The 13708-nt window shown below is 32.3% G+C and overlaps 1 protein-coding gene and 1 long non-coding RNA gene across 4 annotated transcripts; one reads left to right on the top strand and one right to left on the bottom strand.

Moving 5' to 3' along the window:
- Positions 1-460: 460 nt before the first annotated feature.
- LOC107805358 (uncharacterized) lies at positions 461-3913 on the bottom strand. 2 transcript variants are annotated; one of them, XM_016629392.2, is made up of 3 exons: positions 3663-3913; positions 3170-3326; positions 461-2578 (listed from the first exon to the last, which is right to left on the bottom strand). In XM_016629392.2, the coding sequence occupies exons 1-3, from the start codon at positions 3680-3682 to the stop codon at positions 767-769; spliced, it is 1989 nt and encodes a 662-aa protein (XP_016484878.2). In that variant the 5' UTR covers positions 3683-3913; the 3' UTR covers positions 461-766. The 2 variants fall into 2 exon arrangements, with proteins under 2 accessions (XP_016484878.2, XP_075080850.1); XM_075224749.1 differs by lacking the exon at positions 3170-3326 and having other exon boundaries at positions 463-2578; positions 3663-3912.
- Positions 3914-7083: 3170 nt separating this feature from the next.
- Positions 7084-12842, top strand: LOC142166213 (uncharacterized). Of its 2 annotated transcripts, XR_012696399.1 has the most exons (3): positions 7084-11514; positions 11593-11722; positions 12413-12842. It is a non-coding gene; the product is annotated as an uncharacterized LOC142166213 (long non-coding RNA). The 2 variants fall into 2 exon arrangements; XR_012696398.1 differs by having other exon boundaries at positions 7084-11722.
- The last annotated feature ends 866 nt before the right edge of the window (positions 12843-13708 follow it).

Below are 13708 nucleotides of genomic sequence, written 5' to 3'. Positions count from 1 at the left end.
GCTCAAAGCAAGCATGCATAATCAATCACAATAGAATAGAGAAAGAAATACATTAGCGAGAAAGTCAAAGAAGCAGCAACACCAACAAGATAATAGAAAAACCAGAACGAAAGCAACCAGGTAGTAATAGAAATCTAGGAATATGGAAATACAAGATAACACTACCACTACTTAAATGAAAGGAAAGACACTCAAATGCCTACTACCTTTCTACCCTAAATCTCGACCTCCACATTCTCCTATCAAGAGTCATGTCCTCGGTAAACTAAAGTTTATATGAAATTATATCATATACCTTGTATATTGGAACTGGAATCACATTCATTCCAGATCAAATGGATTTCAAATACTAAGTATAACCTTGTCAGTGAGTCCATAGAATTCTCACCGTGCCACTAGACATATATATATGAAGATCACAAATGTGTCTGAGAGATAGAGTGCAGAACATAAATTTGCTCATACAAAATATATTTGTAAGAAAGCAGCATTTTTACAATGTCCACAGTAAGCATTGAGATAATTCAGTGCTTACGCAGATGGCTCAGTATTCATACTGTCTAAACAATTTGATTCAATAATAATAGTAAATGGAGCTAACAGTATAGGAAAAACAAACAAGAGAATGAAAACGAACACACCTTAGCGGATGCAGTTTCTTGTATAAATGGAACACATTTGTATAGCATGAGTAGGATTGTTCATAACTGTACTATTTCAACCTGTATTATAATACAAAAGTTACTATCCAGAAGATGGTTCTCTCTTATATATGGAAACTTTTCCTCATTATGAGATCACCAACTTTTCGGAACAATGCTTTTCTTCTACTACTAGAATTCCTATCACTATCTGATTCATCGGAATGGTTAAAATCTGGATTTGTATTTGGTTTTCCTGCATCATCTGCTAAAGCAGGTGAAGACGCTCTCCTGCGATGAGATAGGGAATGTGGTGTACGAGGCTCTGACTTTGGTGTGACAGAAGTTGGATCAAATATTGAGCCCTTAAGCATCTCATCCTTATCAGAATCGTCAACTTTTTGAAGTTTCAGCTCTCTAAGATCAGCACTGAAACTTTTCTTGACTTTATGATCCTCTATATGTTCCTCAACCATTTCCTTAGTTCTGAATTCTGCTGACGATGAAGGAGGAAAGCGTTTGAACTCGTTAACATTCTCATGAGCTGCAGGTGTATTGGTCTTAAGGCATTCATTTTCTCTAGAGAGAAAATGCAAAGCTTCCTCTTTCTCAGCCAACCGATCTTTGAGTTGAGAATTTTCATCTCTAGCTAGGCCGGCTGCAGCTTTTGCTGCATTGGCTTCATTGATAGCTTGCTTCAATATGTCCCTCAATTTGTACTTTTCTTCCTTTGCTGCTTTAGTCGTATCCTCGGCTGCTTTAAGAGACTCTGCAAGCCTTTCCGTCTCGCGCTGAGCCAGAGTTCGTTCTTCTTCAGCTCTTTTTATACAAGTGATGAACCCCATCTCCTTCCCGTTCCACGCTAAAAGTGACTCCTCGGTCTCTAATCTCAATCTGTCTGCTGTATTTCTGTATAGGTCCGTCTCTTTTTTCGCCTCATCCAAGAGTTTTTGATATCTGGCCTCAGTATTTCTAACCATGTCCTTCAATTTTCCCGCTTCCTCTTTCACTTGTTCTAACTCTAATAGAGTAGCACTGAGTTTCTCCTTGGCCTCTGACGCTTCAGTAGCAACTTCCTTCAATGCTAATGCTAAATCGTCCATCGCCTTTCTGCTTTTTTCCTCTGCCTCACTAGCCAACTTAACTTCATTCTTAAGCAAGCTTATCTCGTCGTTCAAATTCTTAGCCTTTGAAAGGGCAATTTTCTCCCTCTCTTGCGCATTAGCCACATCCTCCTTTGCCAACGCAAGTTCAGAGTTAAGGCTTTCGAGTTCCTTTTTCACAGAATTGGCGATCTCCCCATTGGAAAAACCATTAAGGCGCCCGCTATTTCTCTTCGAAGAAGTCTCTAGCGATCCAACCTTCTCGTGAAGTGAAGCCATCTCGAGCTTGGCTTCTTCAAGTTCGATCTTAGCTTGTTCAAACTGCCTCATCTGCGACTCAAACGAATCATATATTTTCGACTCGGATAACTTCCTTTGCTCTAATTCAACTTCTAGTTCTTTAACCATTTTCTTAAAAACAGACAATTGTTCTGTTGCTTGAACTTCAGATGCTTTCATATGATTCATCTCCTCTCTCAATCCTCCTAACATAGCATCTTTTTCTGCTAACTTGACCTCGTATTTCTTCACCCTTTCGAGCTCCAGCCTCAGCGACTCGATATTCTTATCTTTAATCTTCAATTCTTCTTGAGTTTTAGAATTCAATTCCTTCAAAACCTTAAGTTCAGCAATTAGTTCCCCTGCTTTTTTAGGTGATAATCCCTCATTTAGCTTCTGATTAGCCTCATTAGCAACTTGTCTCGTCTCCTTAAGTTCTTGAATTGCTCTATTCTTTTCTCCTTCAACAAAATTTAATTGCTCTTTTGTCTCCTTCAACTCCTCCTCAAGATGTCCCATTTGTTCTTGCATCAGCAAAATTTTATTCACCCGATTCTACAAACGCCAAAAATAAGAATGAATTAAAATTCTATACGACAGTAGAAAATATAAAAAACTTCTAGTAGTACTTTTCTTTTTTAATGTATATGGGTGAACCGAGGAAACAGCCTTTTGCAGACATGCATGGTAAGACTGCGTACGATAGACCCTTGTGGTCCGGCCCTTCCCGGTATCCCGCGCATAGCAAGAGCTTAGTGCATCGGGCTGCCCTTAATGTATATGGGTGAGAGATGAGCTTAAATAGAGCGATATGATCAGTGAATATTCACTTAAATCCAACTCTAACTTGCTTGGAATAAAGGCGTTGTTGTTGTCGTTATTGGAGGAAATCCAATATACAAATTACACCAAAGATCAAAAAACTAATTGTATCAACAACAACTATACTTAATTGTATAATTCCAAAAAAATTACAACAAAATATTGGGAAAATCTAATAAATACCTCAGATAAATCTCATAAGTGGGGTCTGGGTAAGGTAGTGTATACGCAGACCTTATCCCTACCCTATAAAAACTAATTGCATAATTCCTAAAAAATTACACAAAAAATTACAACAAAATATTGGAAAATTTTAATAAATACCTCAGATAAATGGTCAACTTTAGAGGGTTTATTTCTTTCAAGAGAAACAAGGGCGTTTGAATCAATTTGACAACCCAAAGCATCACCTCTACAAAGCTTTGATGCAGAAATTGCTCTTGAAAATCTTGAAGAATGGCTCCTTTGTCCTATATCAGATCTACAAATCCCCCAAAAATATCAAAAAGATTCAATCTTTAATTAACTCTCATACACTCAAACATTAAAACATCAAAAAGATTCAATTTTTAATTAAATATCATGCAAACTCAAACCATTAAAGTAAACAAGAGACAAAAAACAAAGAGAAACCCATAAACGAAAACCTTAGGTTAGAAACCTGACATGAAAAAAAAATAACAGAAAAATCCGAGAAAATCTCTGAACTTCAAAAGAATTATATAAACTTACACCACTTTAGATAATATCGACACCCAAATAAAAATAAGGCTAATATATAATGATAATAACAAGGAAAAATATTAAAAGGGGGTACCTTGATTTTGAACGTAACATTTTGTTTGAATACGTGTTTGAATCTCTTTTTTTCTCTAGGAAGATTCTTGGAAAAATCAACACAAAAACTGAGAAAATTCCACCTTTTTTTTGTATATACCAATATAAGTAATTTTTTCCAGTATTTATGTGTGTTTGGGAAAAAAAAAAGTTGTTTTGAAAGTTTACGGTTTATGACAAAGTCCGAGGTTGGCGGGGGTTTTGTTTGGTAATAAAATGCAGTAACGGCAAAAGGTATGAAAGAGAAAGATTTTTTCAGAATGAGACAAAGTGAAAGGGATGTATATACAGTTATACACTAGTAGAAGAAGATTTTGCAGACATGGTAGGAGATCTGTGTCAATTGACTAAATTGCCCTTGATTAAGGTCAACTTTTGATTTTAATGAGTTAATTAACACAACCTCAAACAAGTTTGATTTATAGGTCACGGGTTCGAGCCGTGGAATCACTCATCGATGCTTGCATCAGAGTAAGGTGCGACCCTTCTTCGGATACTGGATAAACACGGAATGCTTTGCGTACCGGACTGTGCCTTGCAAATACTTTAGTCATTATTTGAAAGTTGAAGTTTGGACATAAAATTTTGAGTTACAAGTGGATATTATTTGAATTCCAAGTCAAATATGAAAATTCTAATTTAAAGTGTAATTCAAGTGATTTTTTTACAAAAATAAAAAATCTTCAACTTTAGCAAAAATAACTTCAACTCAAATATAGTCTATAACCCTCCTAAAAAAGTTTCAAAATTTTTTAGGTTTTAAGTTTGTTTACAAATTATAGTAACGCCGCATGAACACTCTCATGATAAAAAGAACGATGACATATAGAGTAAAGAGTCAATATTTAATGTTAATTCAGATATCCATTAAAAATTTTAGGAAAAATTTTTCATATATAGAAACTACACAAAGAGTACCATAAATTTCTTACTTTAAACTGATAAAAATATATGAAATGATCGTAATAAAAGAAGAAGGATTTACTTCACAAATATTGTCTTTATTTTGGAGAAAAATAAAAGATTGACTATAATACTATAGTAATATAGTTTTAGTCCGTTTGGCCAAGCTGTAAAAATCAGCTTATTTTGAGAAGTGTTTTTTTTCAAAAGTACTTTTGGTGAGAAGCAGTTTGTGTTTGGCTAATAAGTTTGAAAAGCACTTCTGAGCAACAATTAGTGTTTGGCCAAGCTTTAAAAAACTGCTTCTAAGTGAATTTTTTTCAAAAGTGCTTCTCAAAAAAGTGCTTTTGGAGAGAAGTTATTTTTTTCTGCTTCTCCAAAACTGTTTTTGTTTCTCCTCAAAAGCACTTTTTTTTCTTTGAAAAACTTGGCCAAACACCTCAATTTTTAGCCAAAAATGCTTTTGGCAAAAAAAAACACTTTTAGCCAAACAGGCTATTTATGTTAATTCACTTGAAATATGCAAAAGCCAAGTATTGATATGCTGCCTTTAATTAACCCCTAAAGCCATATATACTTTCTTGGCTTCCAATTTCAGACAACTAATTTGCGTGATGTTGATTTGTCAATTCTAACACTGAGTTAAGTGTAATTTACAAAACAAATTAGGGAAAGTTTGTGTAATTAATCACAACTTAATATTTTGAATTTTATATTTTATTATTAATAGAAGGAGACATGGAGAATGCTTAGAAACTGAGAGTCTGACTTTGTCTAGGGGCCGATAAACATGACGTTGGAATTTGTTTCAATTAATTAATATTCAACTACTGAATTTAATAATGGATTGATTTCAATTAATGAATTTTAATCTTTAATAACAATTGATAAGTATTGTAATTAGTAGATCTTGTGAGCTTTGACGATACAATTGGCGTTATGTTAACCTACTTCCTTGGAATATTATTATAAACAGAAAATGTCAGAAAAATACGTACCTGGAAAATTGTTATTATAAAAAAGAAAAGGTCAGAAAATATCAATTTGAAGAAGTTTATTGAGGCGTCACGTCTATTGAATAGGTCTTAAAGTTGTACTAATACGATTATATTGGTAGATATTCTAAGCTACTAGAAACTTAGTAAGCATCTGAACATAAAGAATGTGAAATTTAAAAAAAAAAAGAAATTGAAGTTAATTTGAAAAAAAAAATATTTGAAAATTGAACTTGTGTTTGGACATGCAATTCACTTGAAAAAAATAATACAGTTTTACGAGGAAAAAACATTGTTTACTTGAAAAAGAAGTAAGAAAATATTTCTAAGTTTGAAGCTCATCTTCAAAAATTCAATGAAATGTATAACCAAACAATATTAAAATAGAAAAATTTTGTATGAGCAAACGGTTCCTTAGATTGTTTCTTCTTTTTTGTTTATTTTTCTCTTCCTTTTCGTTGTTTTAGACGAGAAATTTTATATTGTGTCTCATGCCAAGTTATACTTATGTGCAGAGGCGGATTTAGGATTTATGTGCAGCGGGGGCACCACTATTAATATAGATATGTCAGCTAATAACGACAAAATTTGACGTGTTAACTCCTTAAAAACTTAGTGACTTTGAGTCAGTGATCGAAAGTACATTAAACAATATCAAAAATTTAGTCTAATAAGATCACAATTGAAATTCTGTAAAGCAGAAGTCTCTGTAACGCCCCAAAATTTTTTAATATTTGCATTCTTGATTGAGCATTTTTATAACGAGGAAATATTTTACTTTGCACTTCCTAAATGTGAAATGGTCAATATATGAAAATTTCTTACTTTAGGTTGTGTTAATATTGGCAATGAAGTTTCATGATGTTGCTATATGTAACACTTAATATTATTTTGACTAGTTGTTATTAATTATTGTGAGCACGTGATTTTTGCCCTATATGAGAATCGCTCCCAAAAAATTCAAAATAAAACAATTTTTCTTTGTATACAATTTTTGTATTTTGTGGTATTTTTGTATAAGTATTTTTATTTTTGTCTGTGCATGTTTATTTGTTAAATTAATAAAAAATACAAAAAATATGTCGCATTTGCATTTAGGATTTAATCCTACAATTGTTAGTAATTAAGTTTGTTTTACAAAAATTAAAAAATTACAAAAATAGACATCTTTTGCATTTTTAGCATTTAATGTCCAAATGTACAATTTTATGCTTAATTATTACTTAATTATGCGTTAATTTTTATTGGGAATTAATTTGCGCTTTTATAACTTAATTTAGTTCTTAATAATAATTTAAGTATTTTTATAATTTTGTTCTAGAAAAAAATAAAAGAAGAAAAAGAGCAAAAATACAAAGAAAAATCGGATTAGGCCGCTTCTTCAAATTTCAACCATAGGCCCAAATAATTGCCCAACCTTCCCCATGACCCGGTCCACTTCAAACTGGGTCGACCCGGTCTGCCCCATTAACCCAAATACGCAACACCCCTATCTTCATTTTTTTATTTTTCTCCCAAACACAAAACAAAACAAAAAAAAAGAAAACCCTAAACTAAACCATCCGCCCCCCACCTTATCTTCTTCTTCTCCAAAAATCTAAAACACACAACCATGGCTTCCCCTCCATCCTCACGTCCAAACAGACCCCTCATATCGTCATCTCCAGCCCCATCCGCCATTAACACCAAGCAGTCCACCATCGTCGTTGCTGCCTGCGTCGCTGCTGCTGTCGCGGCTGCTTCTTCTACTCCTTCTGTTGCGTCGACCATGGCTTGGTCCTCCACCTCGTCGCTACTACTTCCTAGTCGCTGTTGTTGCCCGCGTCCAGCTACGACGAGCAGCCATGGCTGCTCCAAGCAGTGTTGCTGCTTCTGTTTCCCAGCCTGCCGCTGCTGCTGCTGCCCGCCATTGCTTCATCTCCATGCTGCCGCTACTGTTTTATGTTGATGCGTTCTTCTTCATCTTTCACCTCGACTGGTGCTTGTTGCTTCGACGTCTTCAAGTCCGTTTATGTCCCAAGTTTCGTTGGTTTCGTTTAGAGTTCGTTCGATGTTCGTCGTTGGTCACTTACGGTTAGTTGTTCTAAGTTTTATTTCGTCCATAATTTGTTTGATATTTTCAGATTTGGAATTAGTATAAGTTTGTTTTATTTTTCTTATTTATTTTTAGATAAAAATTGTTAGTTTAATTATATTGTTGTTAGATTTAAGTGGAAGATTCATTTTAATTATTTTTCAGTTTGTTCTATTAATTTTAAGAGGATTTAGTTTTAATATAGAAAGGTATTAGTTTAAATCGTTCAAATCCATTGCTTGTTGTTAATATAGATTTAGTTCGTGTTCATCTTGTTTGAAGTTCGTTTTTAATTTACTAATTTAATGCGAAGTTATGTTTTGGTTTTAATTTTTGGATCATGTATCTTTGTTATAAGTTTTGTTGGATTTAATTTAAGAAAGATTAGTTGATTATTTGAAGATTAGTGATTTGAATATGTTTATTTGTTTTGTTTAAGTTTAATTCGAAGTTTGAATAAAGTTTGTTTGTTATTGTTATTGAATATTTTCATTCATGTTCATACTTTGTTTGGTTGATCTTGAATCCGAAATTTGTATAGTTTGATTTCTTGTTTATTGTTTATCATTTATGATTATTTCTTCAGCTTGCTTCATGATCTTGTTTAGTTTTAATATAGAAATTGTTGGTTGTAATGTTGTTAGATTTAATTTTAAGTTCAAATGATTATTGAATTTAGAAATCTGAATATACATGTTTGTTGGTGTTGAATCTGAAATTAGGTTTGTTTGTTGTTAAAGATGTTGTTCAATCAAGATAATTTTAGTTGTTTCTTTGTTGTTCATCATTTAGTTTGAATTTGTTGATGAACATTGTTAGAAATTGGTCATATTTGCTATATTTTGGTTGAAATTGATTAAGTGAAGTGTTTATAGCTGATGGGGGTAGTTTGGTAATTTGCAGTACGTTCAGGGGTAGTTTGGTAATTTCAGTAAGGGCAGAGGGGTATTTTTGGAATTTAATTTCTGAATAATTATTTATTTTGAATGTTCTTTCCATTAAAATTAAGATAATATTAAAGTAATTAAGCATGGGGGACAAAATGTATTGGGGTGTAGGTGATATAATTGTTTAATATAATGGGGGACAAGACATAATGTAGTGGAGGGGAATATGGTAATTGTTTATGATAAGCATGGGGGACAAGATGTAATGGGGTGGGGTTGATATATTTGTTTAATTTAGTGGGATTAAAATGGGGATGAGTGGGAAGATAATGAGTTTGGTAAGAGAAAATGAGTGTTTTATTAATTAATTAAAGGGTTTGGGGATGTGATATATATAGGAGGCTTGATCAGATTTTAGAAGACACGGACAGAGATATAGAGAGAAAAAAAAAAGCTGAATATTTAAGAGAGAAAAACATTGAAACTTTCAAGAAAAGAAAAGAAAGAAAAAATATACAAGGAAAAAAAAGAGTTGGAAATTAGAAGAGAGAGTAGTACACACCTGATAAATATTCTGATATACAGGTTTAGAAATTAAGGGTTGAACATTAATTAGCCTTTCAAATCTAAAAATTTCCCTTGGTTTTTGTCTGTTATTTTCGGCATTCCTGGATTTTATTTTGAATTTTCAAATCTGTCACTGGGGTTTCGTTGACTGGTTATTGCTGGTTATTGTTGTTGTTGCTGTGTTACGTATTACGTTGCTGACTTTCTTCTTCTTATATTGACAATATCAGGTACACAACTGTAATTTTGGCATTTCGTAAGCTGAAATGAAGAATGGAGTGTTAAATTTCTAATTTAGTTTTAATTTTTTTAATTGTATTTAGATTATTCATGAATTATTATTCTGTAAATTACTGTCATTTGGTATAACTAGACATGTTGCAGCGATATATTAAATAACGCCTTAACCAGATTATTAGGTAATATATTTAAGCCTGATTACTAATTAAAACTGTCCAATAATTAAAATAGAAGAAATAACGTAAAAATGGCTTTATTAAATCAGTTTGGCAAAAATTGATTAAGTTCCTTATTCATAAGGGTTTTAGTATTGTCAACGTTAAGTTAATCGGAATCATGTAGTTAAATTCAGTTAAAACATGAATTAATTTTGCGAATCAAGTATTAGGACAGGATTTGAATTAAAACAAGGTTAGTTAAGGTTAAATTATTTAAATTTTAGAAATATGGTTTAGTAATCAAGATTTTCTCCAATTTTCAGTATTTGTAAATAATTAATTTCAATAAGCTCAAGTCATCTAACAATATGATTTTTTTAATCCGACTATGGGATAATTTTTTTTTATTTTTACAATTCCATGTTGTATTTATAATTATAATTTTGATAATATTACTTTCCGTTAATATTTGTTTTAAACTAGCCATTAATATGTTACTTTTAAGTATGTAGAGATTGATTTTATAATTATAGACAAACTTAGTAATAATAAAAAATGTAATCATTAAAAGGTATTCATAAAATAAGGGAGGATTTCGCTAAAAAATAAATAAATAAAAACAATACAAAAATTTGCAGTCCTCCAATCTTATTTATTTATTCTTTTTAAAAAAAAAAAAAATACCTAGATTCCGAGATGGGCGATTTAGTAAATTTCACAGTCCTACCTAATAGTATCATAACGCGTAGTATTTTGGCGCATATTTAATAAGGTTATTTTCTTAAATACGGGTGTGCATTTATGTAACCCAAATCACGATCTTGACGAAGTCAAAATGCGTCAACAAATCACGTGTGCACTGGTTGTGGCGTGGTTCGAGATGCGTTTTCACAACGTTGCAATCTTGTATAAAATAATAAGAATAATGATAAAAGTTGTTTTAAAAGCTAAGTGTGCATATAAGTTCTTAATTAAAAAATCAAATAAATGAGCCAAATATGACAGTTGAGCGACCGTGCTAAAACCACGGAATTCGGGAATGCCTAATACCTTCTCCCGAGTTAACAGAATTCCTTATCCGGATTTCTGGTTCGCGAACTGTAATACAGAGTCGTTCTTTTCCTCGATTCGGGATTAAAATTGGTGTCTTGGGACACCCTAAATCTTCCAAGTGGCGACTCTGAAATAAATAAATAAATCCTGTTTCGATTGTCCTTTAATTGGAAAAACTCCTTTCACCCCTCGCGGGGCGGAAAAAGTAGGTGTGACAATTATAATATATATAATTAAGTTTTTTGGTTTCCAACCTTTTGTATTTATCTAAGAATATTTAGTAGTTGGGTAGCCATTTTATTTCATATCTATGCATAAGCTCCCCATTTTTTCTACTCTTCAAGACAAAGAAGAATAGCTATCCATCTCTCTTTTTCTATCTATCTATCTATCTCTCTCTCTCTCTCTCTTTATCTCTCTCCCTCTCTCCTCCGTAGAAACTAGAATCTGAAGTTTCATGAAAAAAAAAACCATGGATTTCTACTAAATCAACAAGCAAATTTCGTTTTTGGTGAAGATCAAATTGCTCCTCTTGGTAAGTTTCTAAACTCGTTTTTATACTAGACACCTACTAGTATTTTCTACATATCTTTTTGTACAGAGCTCTGATTTAAGTGGACTTTCTGGAAAGGTATTTCATAAATCTATAACTCTTATGATGGAACCAAAATCTAGTTTTATTGGTATTTACCTAAAAAAGGATCAGAAAGTACAGGGCGGGTGCTGTCCAGATTTCCAGTTTTAGAAATACTCCATATACTGCTGTTAGTAATTTTAGCATAACGTTTTGTTCCAAATTGATATGGAGGTGATTCAAGATGTTCTGAAACGGTAGACATAGATCTACAACTTTTGGGAAGACTATAAACTCTAGTTTGTTCGTATAGATCTTCAAAACGGAGTCACAACTCGAAACAGTGATACTGTCCAGAATTTCTATTTCAAACGTTTTTGGGTAATTTTCACCAATATCATGTTTAGTTTGACTTGCTAAATCACTGAACTTATTTAGATATTTGATTATGTATTTAAGGTATATAAACCCTTGAAAAAAAATCAAAGGGGAAGTGTTTGAGGAAGTGGACAGATTTGGTTTGTTTACGGCGTAGACGATTCGAACGTCCCCAAGTTGTGATTGAACTATTTTGTGGTAAAACACCAAGGTTTGTGTATAAACTTGTACTCTTTTTTCTTGCTGGAATATGTTGAAATAACTTGATATTTTATTTTTCTTTTCTTCAATTTATATTGTTATATTCGTATTATATCAAGTATTGTAAGATATTTGCTAAATCTCTCATTCGTACGGATTGTTTGATCGTTTTGCATTTTTGTTGGGACTTTGTCCTTCTTGTGGAAGTGACTTTTCCACTCATCTTGGCATGCCTCTTGATTCGGATCTTTTGCCATCTTGACTTTGGATTTGTAGTTCGTCTTGAATTATGGAACTTGTCCGTGTTAAGTACGAACTAGGAAGCCATTTTTAATATGGTTCTTGATTCTCTTGTCTATTGGGTTTTGACCCTACTTGATTTAGGGCTTCGGTCCATCTTGATATCTGATTATGCTTAGTGTGATGGCATGACGTACATATTGGGCGGAAAATGAATATTTTGTATACTCTCTTAAATTGATAGTATACACTTTCTAGACTCTTGAACATTGTTATTGATATTTGGAAACAGTTCAAAGTTTGATATTTATATGTTTGATATATTTGTTTACTTGTTTTAAATTATGTTAAATTGAGCTAACCATGACTGAAAAGGGGAATTGGAGAATTTAATGACTCCAAGCCTAAAGTTTATACACCACTAAACTTTATGCTTAGCGATAGTTGTTTTCTATCGTAGGAAATGTTCGGGATGAAATCTGAAGATGGCCAAGGTGAAGTAGTCTTTTTGGGAGAATTTATGGAGATCACATTTGCATATGCACCTTGGTTTGCATAGTTTTGGGACATGTACATGATATACATGATATACAGGATATATACATATATACATATATATATATATATGTCACACTTATGTTATTTGGAGGCTTGTTGGATTTTAAAGACCAAAATCTTGTAACTTGAATTTGTAACCTATTTTATTGTATTAGGGTGTTTTAATAACTCAAGTCTTGTAATATGCTGAATTTACACTTTGTCTTGTAAATATGTAGAAAAGGAGAAAACTAGTTTCCTTTTTTTTTTATATCTGATAGTTTGAAATTTATGTACAACACAAACTTGCAGTGATTTTGAATGATTGTATAAATCAGTTAGGAAGTTGCTTTAATCTGTTGATTAATCAAGAAGGGTTATATCACCATATGTTAATATTTTGACATTGTATTTCATTTAAAATAAAAGTTATGGTATATTTTCAAAAAAAAAAATATTGCACTTTGAACCTTTTCGCATGGGCCTACTTCCGCTACTAAAATTATTCTGAATATTTTTTTTATTAATATCTCTTTTAATATTTTGTAAGTAGGAAATTAGATTTGTTTCCTAAGTAGTACCTTCCCAAAGGGGTTGCTACAGTCTCAGTCGTTGTCGTTAAATCGATGGACATTTGCTACTTTGCCGAAATGATCCTTAAAGGCAGAAACTTTTCTGGAGTTTTTTTAATACTGTTTTTGGGAAAAATTGAATTACTTACTTTTATACATGTAAAGAAACTGGTAATGCTTATAAACTTAGTTATCATGATAAAGAAGATGATTGACTTCTTGCTAATGAAATAACTTATCCCCTTCTAATTTCCTTTAATATTTGTTTATGTCTCTCTATTACCTTTTTGATGTTTAGAAGGATATTTCTCAAAAAGCGTTTGAGACTATTTTGTGTAGAAGTTGACTACTATGTACTAGTGCTAAATAATTATTCATGAACTTAGAAAACATAAAGGGAAAAAAATACCAAGGTAGAGCACTAAGAACAGGAGATACCAATCTATCTTGAATTGAAAGAGGAAAAAAAATTGAATGAAAAAGAAGCTGGTAATGGGTCTCGAACCCTGGTCAAGTGGAGACAAATGCAGGTACTAAACTAGCAAAGCCAGTCCTTCTTTTGTGTTTAGGGGGCACATCAAAATTATTTAAGGGGTCCTTGTCGTATATACAAATATATATACATGGTTTTTGCCGAGGTTAATGAG

The sequence above is a fragment of the Nicotiana tabacum genome, chromosome 11 (assembly GCF_000715075.1).
Source record: "Nicotiana tabacum cultivar K326 chromosome 11, ASM71507v2, whole genome shotgun sequence".
Classification (NCBI taxonomy): Eukaryota; Viridiplantae; Streptophyta; class Magnoliopsida; order Solanales; family Solanaceae; genus Nicotiana; species Nicotiana tabacum.
This window is presented reverse-complemented; position numbering and strand designations above follow the sequence as displayed.